Source organism: Vigna umbellata, chromosome 5 (assembly GCF_029865625.1).
Source record: "Vigna umbellata cultivar VRB3 chromosome 5, Vumbellata_1.0, whole genome shotgun sequence".
Lineage (NCBI taxonomy): Eukaryota > Viridiplantae > Streptophyta > Magnoliopsida > Fabales > Fabaceae > Vigna > Vigna umbellata.
Window position 1 is genome coordinate 62,876,528 of NC_142169.1, and position 18,278 is coordinate 62,894,805.

At 34.9% G+C, this 18,278-nt stretch overlaps 1 protein-coding gene and 1 pseudogene across 2 annotated transcripts; one reads left to right on the forward strand and one right to left on the reverse strand.

The window, feature by feature from the left end:
• Window positions 1–515: 515 nt before the first annotated feature.
• LOC124826561 (protein arginine methyltransferase NDUFAF7 homolog, mitochondrial-like) lies at window positions 516–9,706 on the forward strand (annotated as a pseudogene). The gene is made up of 11 exons (XR_015786689.1): window positions 516–604; window positions 1,343–1,408; window positions 1,757–1,857; window positions 3,686–3,804; window positions 4,998–5,038; window positions 5,918–6,006; window positions 7,578–7,758; window positions 7,835–7,951; window positions 8,057–8,101; window positions 9,030–9,160; window positions 9,242–9,706. The product of XR_015786689.1 is annotated as a protein arginine methyltransferase NDUFAF7 homolog, mitochondrial-like (transcript).
• Window positions 9,707–10,525: 819 nt separating this feature from the next.
• LOC124826560 (wall-associated receptor kinase-like 22) lies at window positions 10,526–17,789 on the reverse strand. The gene is made up of 3 exons (XM_047299400.2): window positions 16,895–17,789; window positions 16,540–16,590; window positions 10,526–11,689 (listed from the first exon to the last, which is right to left on the reverse strand). The coding sequence occupies exons 1-3, from the start codon at window positions 17,787–17,789 to the stop codon at window positions 10,533–10,535; spliced, it is 2,103 nt and encodes a 700-aa protein (XP_047155356.2). The 3' UTR covers window positions 10,526–10,532.
• Window positions 17,790–18,278: the final 489 nt, after the last annotated feature.

Genomic DNA, 18,278 nt, shown 5'->3' on the forward strand with positions numbered 1-18,278 from the left:
AACATAAATTAAAAACATTAGTTTTCAAAAGAAAAGAAAAAAACAGCCATATGTTATCTTCTTTGGAACAGTATTTTATAATATTACCTTAACAAAAAGTTTGCTTATTATGGTACATCTTTTCGGTCAACCAATTAGTAGGTCAATAACTCTTGAGCTGATTATTCTTATTTTTGTCAATTATTCTTGCCGACGACTCTACTTAATTATTTATGGGTAGATCACTATTAGGTTGATATTTTTGTTTATCAATTTAGCTCTCTGACAGGACTAACATCCTATTCGATCTTGATGATCTTGACTGATTATCTTGAACATCGTGATTGATCATGATCATCGTAATCAATTGATAGACTAACCGATTTAGGAATAAAAGTTCAGATTGACATTGAACTTCTTAAAATTCCTGAATTATTTCAATTCAAACACTTGCTATATTTTTAAGAAGTTGAATGACTCAATTTTACATTGGTTATAAGTTTTCCATGGTTTGTACTTATGTAAGAGTGGTGACATTTCAGGCCGTAAAGCTTATATGAGATACTTGGATAATATTTACAGGCAGAGTGATATATCGTGGTTTACACCAGTGGAACTTTTTAAGGTACCCTCTCGATGTGATAAAGATTTTCCAGTCCTTAATTTATAGAATAATGATTCAGAACGTGGTTTTTATGGTTTTCAGTTTTGTATGTAGAAATTTTCTTTGTTTTTAAATAATTTATTTAATGAAGAATTTATAGTTTCCTTGGACGTTGAATCTTAAGAGCTATTTTTGGTCAAGCTCAAAACCTTCTTCAACAGGGGGCTGCAAACAATAGAAATTGATTTAAAGGATTAATTGGTCTCTGTTTTGGGGATGTGAGCATTACCTGCAAATTTGCGGTGTTAAGATGGATGCATTTAGGGAAAGTTCGGGCAAGAATTGATTAGGTGAGGCATCTAAGTTAAAATTGAAAACAAGATGAAAAATTAACCTAGGCATCACACAAACAATGGGTTTGAAGGACCAGGTCTGAAATAGATTCCCAAACTAAAAATCTCACAAGGAAAAATTGGACGTTGAAAATATAGTTTCACAATTCACTCAATTCATCGTTGGAATCTAAATGGACAATCAAGCACAAATTGGACATGAAAACTTTGGTATGCAATTTTTCAGGATTTGTGTTAATAATTTTTTCTTTGGTTTATCAATTTATAGTGAAATTAGTTTCTGGTGCTTGAAACAACTGTAGAACCTCAATGAATATTTTTGTTTCTCTTAAAATTTTCCATCATGTATGTCTAAGCAGTGCTCTAGCTCTTTCATATTTATTTATTTATGTATTTACTTTTGTAGCCTTGGTATGCTCATGCTATTGCTGAAGCCATCATGCGCACTGCAAATTTCTCTGTTCCTCTAAAAGTAAGTGTCTTGCAATGTTGTTGCATTTGATCAGTGTTTCTTTTCTAGGTTCATCTGGCATATTTCCCCAATCTAAACTTCTCTCTTCATCCAGCAACTGGGCTATATGAGAGCCCTGCAAGTGCTGCTATTCAGCACTAAACCACTTATCAGATAATGTTTCACTTATTAGATAATGTTTCACTTCTCTATAAGTATGTTTCATACCTTTATATTATCTCAATAAGCCTCGTATTTTCTTTTTGATAATATAATGTAGTAAGTATCTTAAATTTATCTTGTTTACACAGGCTGTTCCTTTTTACTACTTCAATCACTAGTTGATACTATCCTCTAATTTGCAATCAGATATATGAAATTGGTGGTGGATCTGGAACATGTGCCAAGGGTATAATGGATTACATAATGTTGAATGCTCCTGCAAAAGTTTATAACAGTATGACTTACATGTACGTGCCTTGATAGTCAATGTAATATATATTTATTATAAAACCAAATTATAGTGTTAGACACAGTTTTTAATTCTTATGTTAAGATAGTGGGTTTAACTTTTATTGTATGTACCTCTATTGTCTGTGTAATTCATATGTTGCATAATTCTCCCATTAGTAACTTCTATGTAGGTCAATCTTTACTTTGGTGATTTTAGTAATTTCATTGCAATAATATTAAAGGTGAATGATGTACAGAAAATTAGAAATTAGGAAGCTGTGTCTCTTTTGAGGGTGTTACTCCCTCCACCCCCACACGTCTCTTCCTCCACCTCCCCAATTTTCTAAAATGCCAATTATATCCTTCTAAAATGACAATTATATCCTCAAAAGTTAAAATTTTTTATTTTTATTATTTTAATATTTTAATTTATTTAAAACTTCTGATTTACTTCCCTCTGCACCTCTTCCTCTCTTCCATTTTCGTTTACCTTTCTCTCTTCCGTTAAGCTTCTTCTCCACCTATAACAAATTCATATTTTAACAAATTCATATTTTAACAAAATTATTACGTTTAAAAACTAACCATATATAACATTTAAAATTATAAATTTAAATATAAATTACTGTAAATAAAATAAACAAATAAAATAAAAACGAAACGTAAAAGGAACACTGCCTGGACGGATGACATCCTTCAACGGATGTCAACATCCGTTGAAGGCAAAACGGATGTCGACATCCGTTTTGCCTTAAACGGATGTCGACATCCGTTTTGCCTTAAACGGATGTTGACATCCGTTGAAGGATGTCATCCGTCCATAGGCAGTGTTCCTTTTACGTTTCGTTTTTATTTTACTACGTTTTGCGGCTCATGCAAGGATTATAGGCTTGGATATTAAAAGGATTATTGGAAGTATGGGAAGGATTTAGGGTTTAGGATTATTGGAAGGATTATGACTACGTACCTGGAGAGGAACCACGACAAGGACACTACACCATAAACGCACTGCACCACGTACCGAGAACAAGAAGAAGATTGTTTGATAATTCTTTTCACGATCACCAAACTTTGTAGAAAAATATTTTACTCATACAATAAACTACGTAGGTTATCAGTGAAATATGTTATAAATGAATAAAATTAAAAAACAACAATTTTAAAAATAAAATTTTACTGAGGGGCAAAATAGTGAAGGAAAGATGGAGGAAGGGGCAAAATAGTAAAGGGGAGGTGGAGGAAGAGATGTGTGGGGGTGGAGGGAGGAACACCCCTCTTTTGATTTTACTTGACTGTTCCATTCTCAGCCAATTTGGATGGGATGGTTTGGACCAATTCTGGAGGTAATTTTCTTGTAAATTATAAATTATTTTCAAGTTCTGGTGCACTCAACTACAATTGTCAAAATTGGTCTGTCCCAGCGGGCCAGACTAGGCTGAGTTGTTAAATATTAGGCAAGAAGTGTACTAGACCAATGTGACATGGGTTTGGTGGGCCAGGCTGTTGATAGTTGCGGCCTTACAGGAATAATGTATATCCATTGAAAAGAAGACAAATATTGTGAATTTCTAATTGAGAGGGTGAAAATAATTAGGCTAGGAATAGATTTGTGCGGGCAGTATTAATATTATTAATTTTTTACTACATTTCAAATAATAATAATTTATAGCTATGCATATGTTTTATATTTACAAATGTTAAAAAGTTAGTGGGGCAGCTGCCCCACACTCACATGTGGATTCATCCCTGAGTAGGTTCACCATTTAGTTAATTTGCCTTGTGTAGCTATCTTTCATTAGAATCATATGGTTCAAATCTGAATTACTATTCTTTTTCTTACCACAGCTCAGTTGAGATTAGTCCTTCACTTGCTGAGGTGCAAAGAGAAACTGTTGGTGAAGTGCGCAGCCATATACCAAAGTTCAGGGTAGAATGTCGTGATGCTGCTGACCGGAGTGGATGGGGTAGACTGCTATTATAATTCTTCCGAATTACATACTATTGCAGCTTCTAATTATAAAGTGATTCAGAATCTAAACATTAAACTATCCTATACTTATTGTATTTACTATTATAATATTTAAATTTTTCATTATTGTTGCCTAGGGTCTGCAACGGTAAGTCTGCCTCCATTTGACCCGGAGGTAATGTGTTCAAATATTTGAAAAATCCTGTTTACTTGTGGGTAAGGTTGTGTACATTTTCCCTTTCCAACTTTGACTAAATGGAAGCCTCATGCACTAGGTGTATTCCCCCTTCTTTCCCCCCGCCCCCCGCCCCCCCCCCCCCCCCCCCCCCCCCCCTAATTTATAACAAAATGGCAACAATGGAACAATAAATATGTTCCTTTTATTTTTCCCCATGACTGCTACAAGGATATATCTATTTTTATAACATTTTATTGTGTTATCATCTCCATTATTTACTTAATTTTCCTATTCCTCATTTCTCTAGTATTCAGGATCCTATTACTCTAAATCTTAATGCTTGAGGAATGCTTCAACTGGAATCACTTGTTGCTTTATTGTGTCTTGCCAAATGTTTTAATTCATATACGAGGGTATGGACTTCTATTTTTTCTTAGGGTACAATGTTGTGGAGGAGGGGAGGAGACAGTGGACATCTATGGGTTGAATGGATGATGGTGCACTTTCAGATGCTAGAAAAGCTTTAGAAATTGCTTTTCACACCTGTTGCAAATATTGGGTTTTGGGTCAGAGGGATGAAAAGGAGAGTGAGACTTTGGATAATATTGATTATTTTGACGGATTACAATGAGGTATAGGTTCTTAAAACCTATAACACTAATACTTATTTATACTAACCATACTCCCAATTTAAAAGGATTCATATCATGAGATAAGGGAATATTGTAACCAATAGTATGGAATAATAAGCAAATAGGGAAACTAAATTAATCCTCAAGAATAATACAATGCGTTCTAAAATATGATCAAGATAATGCTGAATGAATATTTTTGTATATTCTCATAACACCAACTGACTGTTCTAGGTTGATGGAGTTATTATGGTACATGGATCTCAATTATTTACCTATCTTGCCCTTAAAACTTCCTGCCTCTTATTTTGGATGTGTGGTAACTTCTTTGCTGGATAAATTTATTCATTAATGCTAATATTGTTCCCTTCTTTACAGGGAATGTGGAGCAAGAACCGTGTTGGGTAATAATGCTTGAGGTGTGTTTTATATTATTTCAATTGTTTCAAGCGGATGCTCTAAAACTGTGAAATGGTCAAAGAAAAGTTTCAAATTATATTCTTCTAAAGCAAATAATGTATTAGAAAATGGGGGAGAAAGCACTTTTTGTACCACTAAAACCCTAAACTATGATGTTTTAGGAGATAAAATTGGTTAGAAGCCTATATCATGGTAGTGTCACTATGGCAAACAAAAAGTCACATTTTGGCTGACGTGGCCACTGTTGAAAACTCTACTATTTTAATTCCATAGCTGGCCATGACCCTTGCTCTGCTGTTATGCTACGGTGCTGCTACTGGGCACTATTCTGTTGCACGATGCTCAACTTTCATTATGATTTCAAATAGTTAATTAGTTTGTACATGTCGATGAACCTAAAATTCCCTAATTTGGTGCTGCCAATGTATGATGTTTGTTTTATTGGGCTGCCTGTAATATAGTGGCTGTTAGCTGCTATTGCTGCACTCTGAACTGCTATTAGTAATGGCCAACTACCAGCAATCAACCATTTAGGTATGGCTAGAAGCTGCTTTAATTCATACATGTATGATAATGGCCAATGTTGGGAACCTGATTAGCCTGTTCTCATAGTTCAAGGCACCATTTTACCGTTTTTGGCACTAAAAAATTGTGCTGGTAGGTCCCTGTCAGAAGCTAAGATCTGCCATTTGGCTATCTGCCATTATCAGTGCAAACGCATCATAAAAAATTTGAGTCAATTCTGTGTGTTTTGCAAAGAATTTTGGTATTTAGATGTTGCAAATTGGAAATCTTCTTTTGCTGGTGCTTTCTTTCTCATTAATGATGCATTTTTATTATAATTTAGATATTAACAACAATTAATTTACTTTGTGTAGGTACTTGATAATCTTCCACACGATCTTATCTATGCAGAGAATCAAATTTCTTCATGGATGGAAGTCTGGGTTGAGAGGCAACATGACCAGTAAGTATCAGCTTTATGTTTGGATGCTGAACATACTGGTGCACAACCCTTGACACATTCTAGTGCTTCATTTGGTAGTAGCTATTAGAAAATCTAACAAATATCTCATGATTTTTTTTTTATATCTTAGAATATTTTAGAATATCCTTGATAATGTTTTTTTATCTTATGATTTTGCTTTCTTATTTAATCAGCATCTTTGTAATTATGGGTCTAATCTATCATAGGAATGGGAATATTATTTCGTATATTTATTTGTTTCATTACACTCACAGTTTCAATATTTCTTCCATCTTATTTGCTCTTTTTTAAAACCTCATATTAGAGCTGTACCAATTAGTCTCCTCTTCCATCGTGTCTCTTTTTTTCAATGTCACTATCATTTTTCTGCTGTCCTAATTGTTTTACCACTGCAAAAATATGTGGCAAGTGTTGTTCGGCAACAACGACTTTCCCAATAGGTATTTGCCAACACCAACTTTTCTGGCTGACACACATTGTGCTTGCCTCCTTTCAGGAGTTTGCCCTTTTGTTTCTGATCATGGCTTCCTCTAGTACTACACCTCAGTCCATTGATAATCCCCTGACAACTTTTTCTGTGTATGAAGATTTCCTCTCCTGGTATGAGCATGGCTAGAGCATTGTTTCTACTACCGTGGTGTTTGTTATGCAACTTTTTTCTCACCAATGGTCATTACAGTACTTCTATTCCCATCCACGATCATTGGCTCTTTTGCCGCTAATCAACCATATTTACGGGTAGTCACTTCTATTCCTGCGGATGATTATTATGATGGTGAATTGTCATTTATGGTTCATAATAGCATAGCTCTCTGTCCCAGATGTTGTTGTCAGCCTTACTTTCACGTTTAAATATTTTGGGTCTCCAGTTATATTGCATTCAAGCTTCCAAATGAGGTTGAGGAAGTTGGACCTTGCTTTGCTTGATTGTTTGCCAAGAAATTTCTCAGTTTGATGATTATTCTAGCTATTTGGCTGCGCCATCTTTGTAGTAATTCTCTCTGGGTTCTCCAGCATCCGAATTACCTTTCCAACTATTGTTTTTGGTGGAACTCAGTTTTTATGTTTTCTAACTGTTTTTTATTTGTGGAGACGTGAATTGTTTTTCTTGCACAAGTTGAAAGCTTAGTAAGATATAACCCGAGAGGGATTGTTAGAAAAATATAGGTAATATTTGATGATACTTTTTCTACACCTAAAAGTATTTTGGAGTATCCTTGACGATATGTTAGGATTTATTTTTATTTTCTATGCTATGATATTTTTCCTTATTTAATTGGGATCTTTATATGATGTGAATAGGAATATTATCTCTAATATTTATTTGTATTGTGTTAATTCTATACAAAATGTACACCAATGTGTAGTCAAGAAGACACAGTTTCAACATTATCTATTTTTCTCTTATTTGAAAGGGCAGTAGCCACAAAGTAAAAAAGAACAAAGATGTTTTCATTTATTATTTAAGTGATTATTAAATCATAACATTATTATTTGGCCTCAACCGAAATGAGAATTACACATCACCAATCATTTTTTATCTGTATTAGTGAAACATTCAATGAGTTATACAAGCCCATGCAAGACTCACTGATCACGCGTTGTGTTGAGATCATGGACTTGGATAAAACCAACACAACTCATAGCAGTGCAGTTTCTACTACTCTGAAAAGCGTTTGGTCTAAGGTTTACCCAAAACCACGTAGATGTTGGCTGCCGACTGGTTGCTTGGTAAGAGTCTCTTAAATCTTCCTTAAGTCTCACCTATAAATTGATTTTTGCATTCATTAGCGTCTCTCTTTCCCAGAAATTACTTGAGGTTCTCCATGAGGTGTTGCCAAAGATGTCTTTGATTGCTTCTGATTTCAGCTACCTGCCAGATGTGAAGTTACCTGGTGAAAGAGCTCCCTTGGTTTCAACTAAAGTACATTCTTGTTATACTTTTTAACAAAACCACTGTTGTCTGTTTTTGCATCTTGTAGACTTTAGAGATAAGTTTAATTAACTGAGTTTCCCTTATAAATGGCAGAAAGATGGAAGCAGCACAGACTATGACAATTATATGGAGGCTAAGGTTCACTTTATCTAGCTTCTTTCACTTTATCGTCTAGTGTCGTACATTATATTGGATAGTTTTGTTGCTTGACTCAATCTTACTTAAATTTAATACTATGTTTTTAAGTATTATTTCGTAAATTATGCTGAGGCACTCATGATTTGCTAAAAGGTAATTGCTACAGAAACCGTTGAACGTGGCAGTTTGAACGTACTAGAAGTTTTACATTTAATAATTTTATTCAATAAATTCGTATGGCACGATAACTTGTGTTTAAATAATATGGAATGTATGGCCTAAGAAGTAGGCACTTCTTTTTAAGATTGTTATTTGTTAAAAGATGTATAAGAGTCAATTGTACATCCGAGGGATTATAACAAATTATATTAGTGCGAGCCAAAGCGGTTTAGAAGAACCAATAAGGTACTTTATCCATTTATTTATTTATCACCGATAGAAACAACCTTCAAACTGGCTAGGACCTGCTTTTATGCATTATCGAGAGGAACCATTTTCGTAGTTACTAATTACAAACATATATTTCCCTAAAAGGAACTTAAAAGGCTGTTTGGGAGCATAAATGCCTTGGTGGTATAATAATATGAAGAACCTGAAGCATAGCATAAATGTCTTGGTACCAGTGTAATTTAAATTGCCATTCTTTAACAAGTTTCTTTAAATTGCAAGATTAAATTATGTTTTAAAAGTTTTTTCCGTGATTGATATTACTTGCCTGTCTCTTACTAATCACAAGTGATTGAGTATTTCATAGTAATTTCTGGATTTTTTTTGTTGCTTCCACTTGCGACATATGACTATTTAAGCTCAATTACCATTTCACACGAGTACAGAACTAATTACGCATGCTGTCTTGTCATAGAACAATTTCTTCCTTTAACTTCTAAAAATAAATGGTTTTACTAAAGCATGTGTTTATCTTTTGCAGGGTGACGCTGATATTTTCTTTCCTACAGACTTTTGGCTCTCTTGGAGCGAATAGATCATTATTGTTCTGGGTGGCTAAAACTTCATGGTGATCATACGTCAAAAAAAGGAAAGAAAAGGAGAACAATTACGGTAAGGCAATACCAGATGTGTTTTGCTTCAAATGGTTAGCAACTTAGTGTTTTCTTGCTCAATGGTTTATATTTGATGTAGCTGGAAACATCATCTTTCATGGAGGAGTTTGGTTTACCCACAAAAACGAGAACCAAGGATGGATACAACCCAATCTTGGATGACTTCAAAAATACCAAATTTTATCTTAGTGTCCCTACACACAATACTAAGTAGGTATGGTCATGCTCAATACTAGTACTCTCATCCACAAGGACGTTCGACGGACGTGTATACCATCATTCATGGTCTTTGAGCATGAATGAGTTTCAAAGTACCGTGTCTGCGGTCATACATAATCGATGGGCATTTTTTCCTTGGACATGTTGCCCTCCTCTCTGATACCCCACAAATTGTTTGATTTAATTGTAATACACATTTTTACATAGGTTTTAGAACAACACGACTTTCACAATAATCTTTGTAATGTCGTATTTGGTAGTATTCTAATTTGTACACTTGCAAGATCTTACTCTCAAGGTATATACCTCGCCAAGTGATACTTCATCCTCAAGAATTTGAAGATAAAAAGAAATATCTACTCTTTCCATAAAAGTTGAAAGATTATAAAGATTTTACGAATGAGAGATCAAAAGTATTATTTTTATTATTAATAATGATGACATTTAAGTTTTTGGGAGTCGTGCATAGGCTTCAATATTTTTAATAAGGTACAAGGTAATTAATGCTTTGTAGCCGAAAAACTTGAAAAAGAATTGCTTAAAGAGGTGACCGCGGAAGAATAATAAATACTATAAAAGCTTCAATATTTTTAATAAGCTACAAGGTAATTAATACTTTGTAGCCGAAAAACTTGACAAAAAAAATGCTTGAAGAGGTGACCGCACAAGAATAATACTATAAAATAAAAGCTTCAATATTAGCGAAGATATAAAACCCATGTGTTTAAACTAATTGAAGGTTTTCAAAAGAAAATTAACAAAGGCACTATTACAAACTCAGCTTCTAGCAATAACAACTCAGCTTATCAAGGAACCACTGCAAGCTACAATATAAACACATCAGCTACATTCAACATAAGCATTTTATTTTATAGAGAATTTCTACTATCACTATTTGAAAGTGAGATGGAATGCTGTAACTGAGTACTTATAGCTCCCTTCTTGGAGAAGAACATGAACAAGCATCGATGAGTTTTCTCACAACCATGATTCAGACATGAACAGCTGAAATTGAACATATTCAACAGTTAATTACCCAATTGGTGGTTAGGTATAATATGTCAAATAATCAAAATGATTACATATATATATATATATATATATTTATATTACATGGAAGAACAAAACTAAGAAAACTCACCAATTACTTTTTATTGTACCATAGGTACAACCTTTTGAGTACCATGACTTTGACGTAGAATATCCATCCCAAGGATGCCAACTCGTGCAAGCTCAACTTCGTCACCTTTTTTCTCTGCATTACACTTCCTGACCAACCCATGAATCCCTTCTAATTCAAGTGTGATCTCTTTCATAGTTGGACGTTTCTTTCCATTCAACTCTAAGCATCTATTTGCAAGATTAGTAACGGCAATGATTTGTCCCTTCTCTGCTTCTTTCATAACTCTTTTGTCAATAATGTCAAACAGATTGTCCTCCTCCAGACACTCAACAAAATATGATGCTAGACTCTTGAACTCTCCAGATCTTGCTGGTGATATTGCCTTTTGGCCTGTTAAAAGTTCAGCAAGAACTACTCCAAAACTATAGACATCACTTTTCTCTGTAAATTGACTAGTGTGAAAATATTCAGGATCCAAATAACCGAAGGTACCTTGAACAACTGTTGTAAGATGAGTAGCTTCAATAGAAATTACCCGGGATGTTCCAAAATCTGCAATTTTTGCCCTATACTTTTCATCCAACAGTATATTTGTGGATTTGATATCTCTATGATAAATGGGTTTAGATGCAACCGAGTGCAGGTAAAAGAGAGCTCCTGCGATCTCAGTGGCAATTCTCAAACACATCTCCCAAGTCATTGGTAATAACTCCTTTGTCTGGTCATGCAAATATTCAAAGAGATTACCATTAGGAATGAATTCATAAACAAGTAGGGGAATTTCTGTCTCCAAACAACATCCTAACAGTTTGACCACATTTCTGTTGTTGATTTGTGAGAGAATGACAAATTCATTGATGAACTCTTCAATATTTCCTTCCACCTTAAATTTTTTCACTGCAACAATTCTACCATCTACTAGCATTCCTTTGTAAACCGTACCTTGCCCTCCCTTTCCCAGAACTCTATCCACGTTAAAGTTGTCAGTGGCTTTCTCTAAATCATCTAAGCTAAAGAGAATAGCTTTGTCCACATTATTAGATGACATTCTTTGTTGCAACAACAAACCGCCATTCTTTTTGAAGAACTTCTGTTTACGTTTCTCTATCACTCTCTTCCATGCAACCTTATACAACAACCATGGACCAAGGAAAAAAATTATAGATCCCAGACTTGACGGAACTCCTACACAATTTGTCTCAATTAATTTATGGATTGTAATTTGTCCAATTATAAAATTTGTTGTGCATGCAACCATAGTACTAACAAAACGAAAATTCACCGGGATGTAGTTAGCGATCTGGAAAATACAAAAACTATATAATCATTTGATCATTATTTTCATAAATACTTAATAAAATGAATTTCTCTCACATTAAAATAAACTTATATGGTTAGGATAAACGTTATTTAACCGTTACTGTGAGCGAAAATGTTTTAATGTTTTAGGAGAGCGAAAGCCAAGAAGTTAATGTGTTATGTTTTGGTATTAATGGTCATTACAGTGCTTGTCTTTTGTAATAATTGGAGACATTATGCCTGAATATGAAAAATCAATCAAATGCTTTTCCTGTAGATTGTAGTGTTAAGTTGACATGAAATAATACACTTGAATTAAATCAGTTTATACACAGAGTGGAATTTGCTAACAAATTTGCATCAGAGCTTCGCTATCTGGGTGCTTGAGAAAAAGTGTTTGAGAGTTAAAGAGATGGCCAACCAAGCTTGCAAACAGTGTGTCATTGCCTCCGTTGATAAAAAAAAAGTCAAATATGATAATTGGAGTTTGCAAATGAAGGTTCTCTTTGGTTCCCAAGACGAATATGATGTAGTTAAAAATAGGTACTAATAGTTTGTAGACAACGAAAAATAGGTTGCCCAAGTTACTACGTTGAGACAAACACGAGTAAAGAACAAAACAATTATGTACGTGTTGTACGGAGCAGTAAATGAATCCGACATTAAGAAGATAGCAAATGTTACATCTTTAAGAAAAGTGTGGGAGATACTGGAGAAGACATGTAAAAGGGATGACCGAGTAAATTAGGTCTGGTTTCAAACTCTCAAAGATGAGTTTAAAAGCTTGAGGATGAAGGAGACAAAGGGTGTAGCCGAGTACATAACTCGAGTTGAAACCGTGGCTAATCAACTTGGCAGAAATGGAGATTTGTTGCCTACCAATCAAGTTGTAGAAAAAATTTTGAGGTTGTTGGCAAATAACTTTGAGAATATCGTTTGTGCATTAAAGAGTCCAAGGACTTGTCGATGCTCTCGGTTGAAGAGCTTATCGGGTCGCTTGAAGCACATGAGCAGCAGAGTAGGAAAAAGAAGTTGGAGCTACTTGATCAAGCACTTTAAGCAAAGTTTGACGTGTAAGGAGAAGCTGGGAACAATTAAGGCCGATGTCCTGGTGGAAGAGGCCGAGAAAGTTGAGGATGAGGAAGTCGAGGCCGAGATGATTATGAAGCTTACAAAGAGCAATCTAATCTACAAAATTGATTTGGTTAAGGACAAGAGAGAGGTCGATGTCGGTCAGTCAAGCAACTTAGGAGTTGACTACTTTCAATGTGGCAAGTACAACCACTATGCAAATGTTTGTAAATTTATCAAATGCTATAATTGTGGGAATGTCATTCACTTCGTGAAGTATTGCCAGTTTGAGAGAAAGAAGGAGACAAACTTCCTTATTGAAGAAGTTGAGGAAGAAACGAAGATATTCATGATGTCGAGGAGATTGAATGTCGAGCTGAGTCCAAATTATATGATGGCGATGAGATTGAAAGCCAAGCTAAGTTTAAGCGATCAGGTGTCGAGTTAAGTTTGAGTTGTTCAAACAACTCGGTTTGGTATCTTGATAATCCAAAGAAAAGGTCGAGCATGTATCATTTGGAAATGACTTCAAGGTGACGGTAAAAAGGTAAGGTAAATTTTGGTACTTGCAAAAGAATGACTAAGTTGGAGAAATTAAAGACATGTACTATGTACGTAATCTCAAGAGCAATATACTAAGCATGACTTAAATGATGGAGAAGGGCAACTCGGTTATGATGAAATACCGAGTACTATACTTAAAAGATAAATTCAGCCTCTTGATTGTTTAAGTAGAAATGAAGAAGAATAGAATGTACAAGCTAGAGTTGAAGATAGTACAAAAGAAGTGCTTGAAGCTTGATGTGAAGGATGAAGCCATGGTGTGACATTTTTGTTTTGGTCATTCACATTTTGGCACACTAGCCAAGTTGGCGAGAAAAAGGATTGATTCACAAACTATCGAGTATGGAATTTGACAAAAGGTTTTGTGAGGAGTGTGTACATGGAAAACATCTGAGGACTGAGCTTCCAAAGATAGTTGAGTATCAAGCAAAGGTACACCTCGGACTAGTCCATACTAACCTGTGTGGGCTGATTATCCCTGAATCCTTCAATGGTAAGTGGTAAGAGGTATTTTATTTCACTCGTGGATAAATTTTCATGAAAAACATGTGTATATTTCTTAAAGAAAAAGTCTGAGGTATTCGAGGTATTTAAGAAGTTCACAATGATGGTTGAAAAGAAAATCGATAAGCACATTAAAGTTGTTCTATCTGACAAGGGAGGTAAGTTCACATCAACTGAGTTCAGGAAGTATTATGAGGATCACAACATAAAGAGATACTTGACTTCTCCGTACTCACCACGACAAAATGATGTAGCAGAGAGGAAAAATTGAACTATTCTTGATATGGTTTGGACCATGCTAAAAGGTAAAAATATGCCAGAGAAGTTCTGGGCAGAAGTAGTCTAATGTGCCATCTATATATGTTAAATGAGAAGACACCACAAGAAGCTTGAAGTAGAAAGAAGCTGAGTGTGACTCACCTTAAAGTGTTCGAAAATATGGCTTATGGTCACATTCTAGCTCAACACAAGACCAAACTTAAAGATAAGAGTAAAAAGTATATTTTTATTGGATATGATGAAAAGGTATAAGCTTACAAATTGTTTAACCTAATAACAACAAAGGTCATTGTAAGCCGAGATGTTCAATAGATGAGGAGAACGAATAAACCTGGAACAACTTGGAGGAGATGTCTACTAGAAGCTCGAAAATTGGAAGAAGGAGTTCAGAAACTGAAAGAAGGAGCTCAAAAACTAGTAAAAGCCCAAAATCCATTGCTGGGAAAAATCATGAGATACTTTTGAGAACACAAAGTTTGCAAGACATATACAACTCCATTAACAAAGTGCACATTGTATGTCTCTTGGCAAGTGCTAAAGACTTGAGTTTTAAAGAGGTAGTGTAGGACGAGAAGTGGTAGAAGACAATGGATAAAGAGATCGGGCCAATTGAATGCAATGATACATGGGAGGTGACCAGATTGTTAAAAGGAGCTCAACCTATTGGCGTAAAATGGGTGTATAAGAGAAAAACCAATGTTGAAGGAGAAGTTGAGCGATATAAAGCTCAATTTGTGGTGAAGGGTTACAAGAAAAAGAAAGGAATTAACTATGACGAGGTATTCGCTCCAGTGACGAGGATGGAAACAATTCAGCTACTGATCTCCTTAGTAGCCCAACACAAATGGATAATTCTACAGATGGATGTGAAGTTTGCTACATGCGAAGAGGAGAAGAAACTAAAGTGTTGAGATTGAAGAAGGCGTTTTATGGCTTAAAGTAGATACACCCAAGCATGGAATGAAACTTTTAAGAAAAGTGGGTATGAGTAATGTCCAAATAAACATGCTCTATACTTAAAAAATTATAGAGGAGATATGATGATCGTTGCCTTGTATGTTGGTGATCTCATCTTCATCAGAAGTAAAGTCAAACTGGTTGAAGAATTCAAAGAGGTGATAAAGAAGGAATTTGAGATGACCGGTCTGGGTCTCATGAAGTATTTTCTTGGTTTATAGGTCGTTCAAGGGAAGTAAGACATTTTTTCATCCTAGAAGGAAAGGTATGCTGAGGAGATTTTAGAGAAGTTGAAAACGACAAAGTGTAACCTGGTTTCCACCCGAATGGAGCCTGACACAAAGTTGTCTAAGTATGGAGAGGGAGACTAAGTTGATGTAGGCTGAATTTGATGTTAATTGGAAGTATAAGGTACTTGACAAATACAAGACTGGATTTGATATTAAGTGTTGGGATCACAAGTCGGTACATAGAAGAGCTCAGGTACTCTCACTAGAAGGCTCTGAAACGAATATTAGGGTATGTGTGAGAGGAACAATATCTCTTGGCCTATTATATACCAAGTCGGAAGATTATCAACTTAGTAGCTACTCGAACAGTGATTATTGTGAAGATATTGATGATCGAAAGAGCACGACATGCTATGTTTTCTTCATGGCAATCTTGACATTCACTTGGCTTCCAAAGAAACAATCTATTGTACGTAATGTTGTCAACCTGTAAGGTCGAGTACGTTGCAGCATCTTGGAGTGTATGTCATGTTATTTGGCTTAGGAATCTTCTAAGCGTGTTGGAGGTGAAACAAGAACAAAACATTGTGGTCTGAGTTGATAACAGGTCAGCCATTGAGTTGGCGAAGAACTTGACCAATCATAAAAAAAAGCAAAATATTGATGTTAAATTTCACTTAATCCAAGAACAAGGAAGTATGGAATTAGAATACTTGGGAAGTCAAATGTAAATTGATGATATATTTACAAAATCACTACCTAATGTGTTCGATAATTGTAGGAAATTGATTAGAATGAAGGATGAAAGAATTTGTTCGAAAACTATAGATTAGTGTGGTATGTTTTGATATTAATAGTCAGCTGTGCTGTGTAATAATTAGAGAGATTATGACTTGGAGATGAAAACGCTAAATATTTGTCCAATGTTCACTTTACATAAAATAATACATTTGAATTAAATTAGTTTTATACACGGAAAGTGTGATTTGTGATTTGCTAACATATATAAGCTAATCTGTAGAATTTTATTATTATTTTCTTCTGCTATAATTAGAAAATTTTATAAGTCTAAATGTATATTTATATTTATATATTTGTCCTGATAACTGCCTTCATAAATTTAATACGTACCTACAATAGTCCACTTCTTCGCTTGACTGTGCTTGTAATAACCTGGGATGGCTGAAATATCAGAAACCAAGTTAGGTTGTAGGTTTTAACTTACATGTATATATTAATCTCTTGAGGTAAACTTGAAGTTATGAGACTGCATGGAATTAATTAATTTGATAGCAAAAGTTGAACTGTAGTAAGATTTTAGAGCATATTTTAAAGATGTATATGCATATAACAACTGACAAAACGAAAACATGAGCAATGTAAAATACAATATCAGTCGTACCCAAAAAAATGGAATATAAATTATTTTATATAACAGTACTACCATAGAACAGTGTAAATTAAAGTTAGTGCATAGAGATCACACCAGTAGTGCAGCCTCCTGCAACGTAGGGATTGCCATAGAAGCCTTCTAAGCAGTGGCATCTCCAACTAGAGCTTGTATTTTGCCAAGATCCAACATTAGAGCGATTACAAGTGACGTAATCTGATTCTGAAAGGTGTTGACGGGTAGAATTGTCAAGCGTGCTGTCCAATATCTCCCACTCAAGCATTGCATAAATATAATCCGTATCGTTAAGCCCAAACGTATCTGGCTGGTATCGATATGCAATGAACGCATAAGTACACGGTTCACTCACAGTATTATTGTTTTCGGTGTTAAAATGTTCAAGTGTTGCGTTATATTCTGAAAGATTCTTGGGCAGTGAAGTCTCACAGCAGTACCTGCCACTGCAACCATCTTCTCTTACCAAGTTGAAGTTATCGTTGACTTCTTCATTGTCATCACAAATGGACGCACAACAAGCAACAGTGGACCCATTGGACTGCAAAAGGGCAAGGTTGTTGCAACCAACGGACACAAACTTGTTGGCTTCCTGGGAATACACTAAAGGGCTTTCTCTCAGGTTTATTACTTCTGGCGTCGCTCTTCTGCCTGGGCAGTTCCAATGGAAAATCGGATTCTTGATATAAACCCCGTTCAAGCCAACTGCTATCACCTCCAGATTTAAAGACTTTAGGAAGGGTTTTTGGCCGTCGGAAGTTTCTCTGCATTCTACTTCAAACCACTTGCCTCCGTAGCATTTCGAATCTTTCATTCCAAAAGGGTAAGCGATGTCAACACCTCCACATCTGAAACTACACCCAGGTTTTGCTATAATTTGCCCATCTGAAAAATATTGCAGTCCAAAATATGGCACTGCATATATAGAAGGCAATGTTATGAACATGATGATGAAAAATTGTATTTGCAGAATCATTGTGGCTAAAACAGTGATACCAATATCTGTACCAGGTAATTAGAAGAAGAGTATATTTATGCATAATCTAAGATAACTCTGCTTAATGAATTTTAAGTATTTTATTGATCTAGCGGAAGTCAAACATTAACTTGCAGTGATACGGGAGGAACTTGTCTTTCTTTCTTTCTGTTCTTTTCTTTTCGTTTTAATTCATCTATCGTATGTGGTGATTTCTAGTGGACACAGTCAACATAAATTAAAAATATTGGTTTTCAAAAGAAAAAAGAAACAGCCCTGTGTTATCTTCTCTGGAATAGTATTTTATAATATTACCTTAACAAAAGTTAAATCAGTTTGTGTTTGTTTATAGGATGGTACATCTTTTGGTTCAACTTGAAAATCAGGACATATTTGGGTCAATCACTTTTGAACTCATTACTCATAGGCTAACTGGTCGATCATTTTTGGTCGATCATTTTTAATCAATTACTTTTGGATTGATCGCTT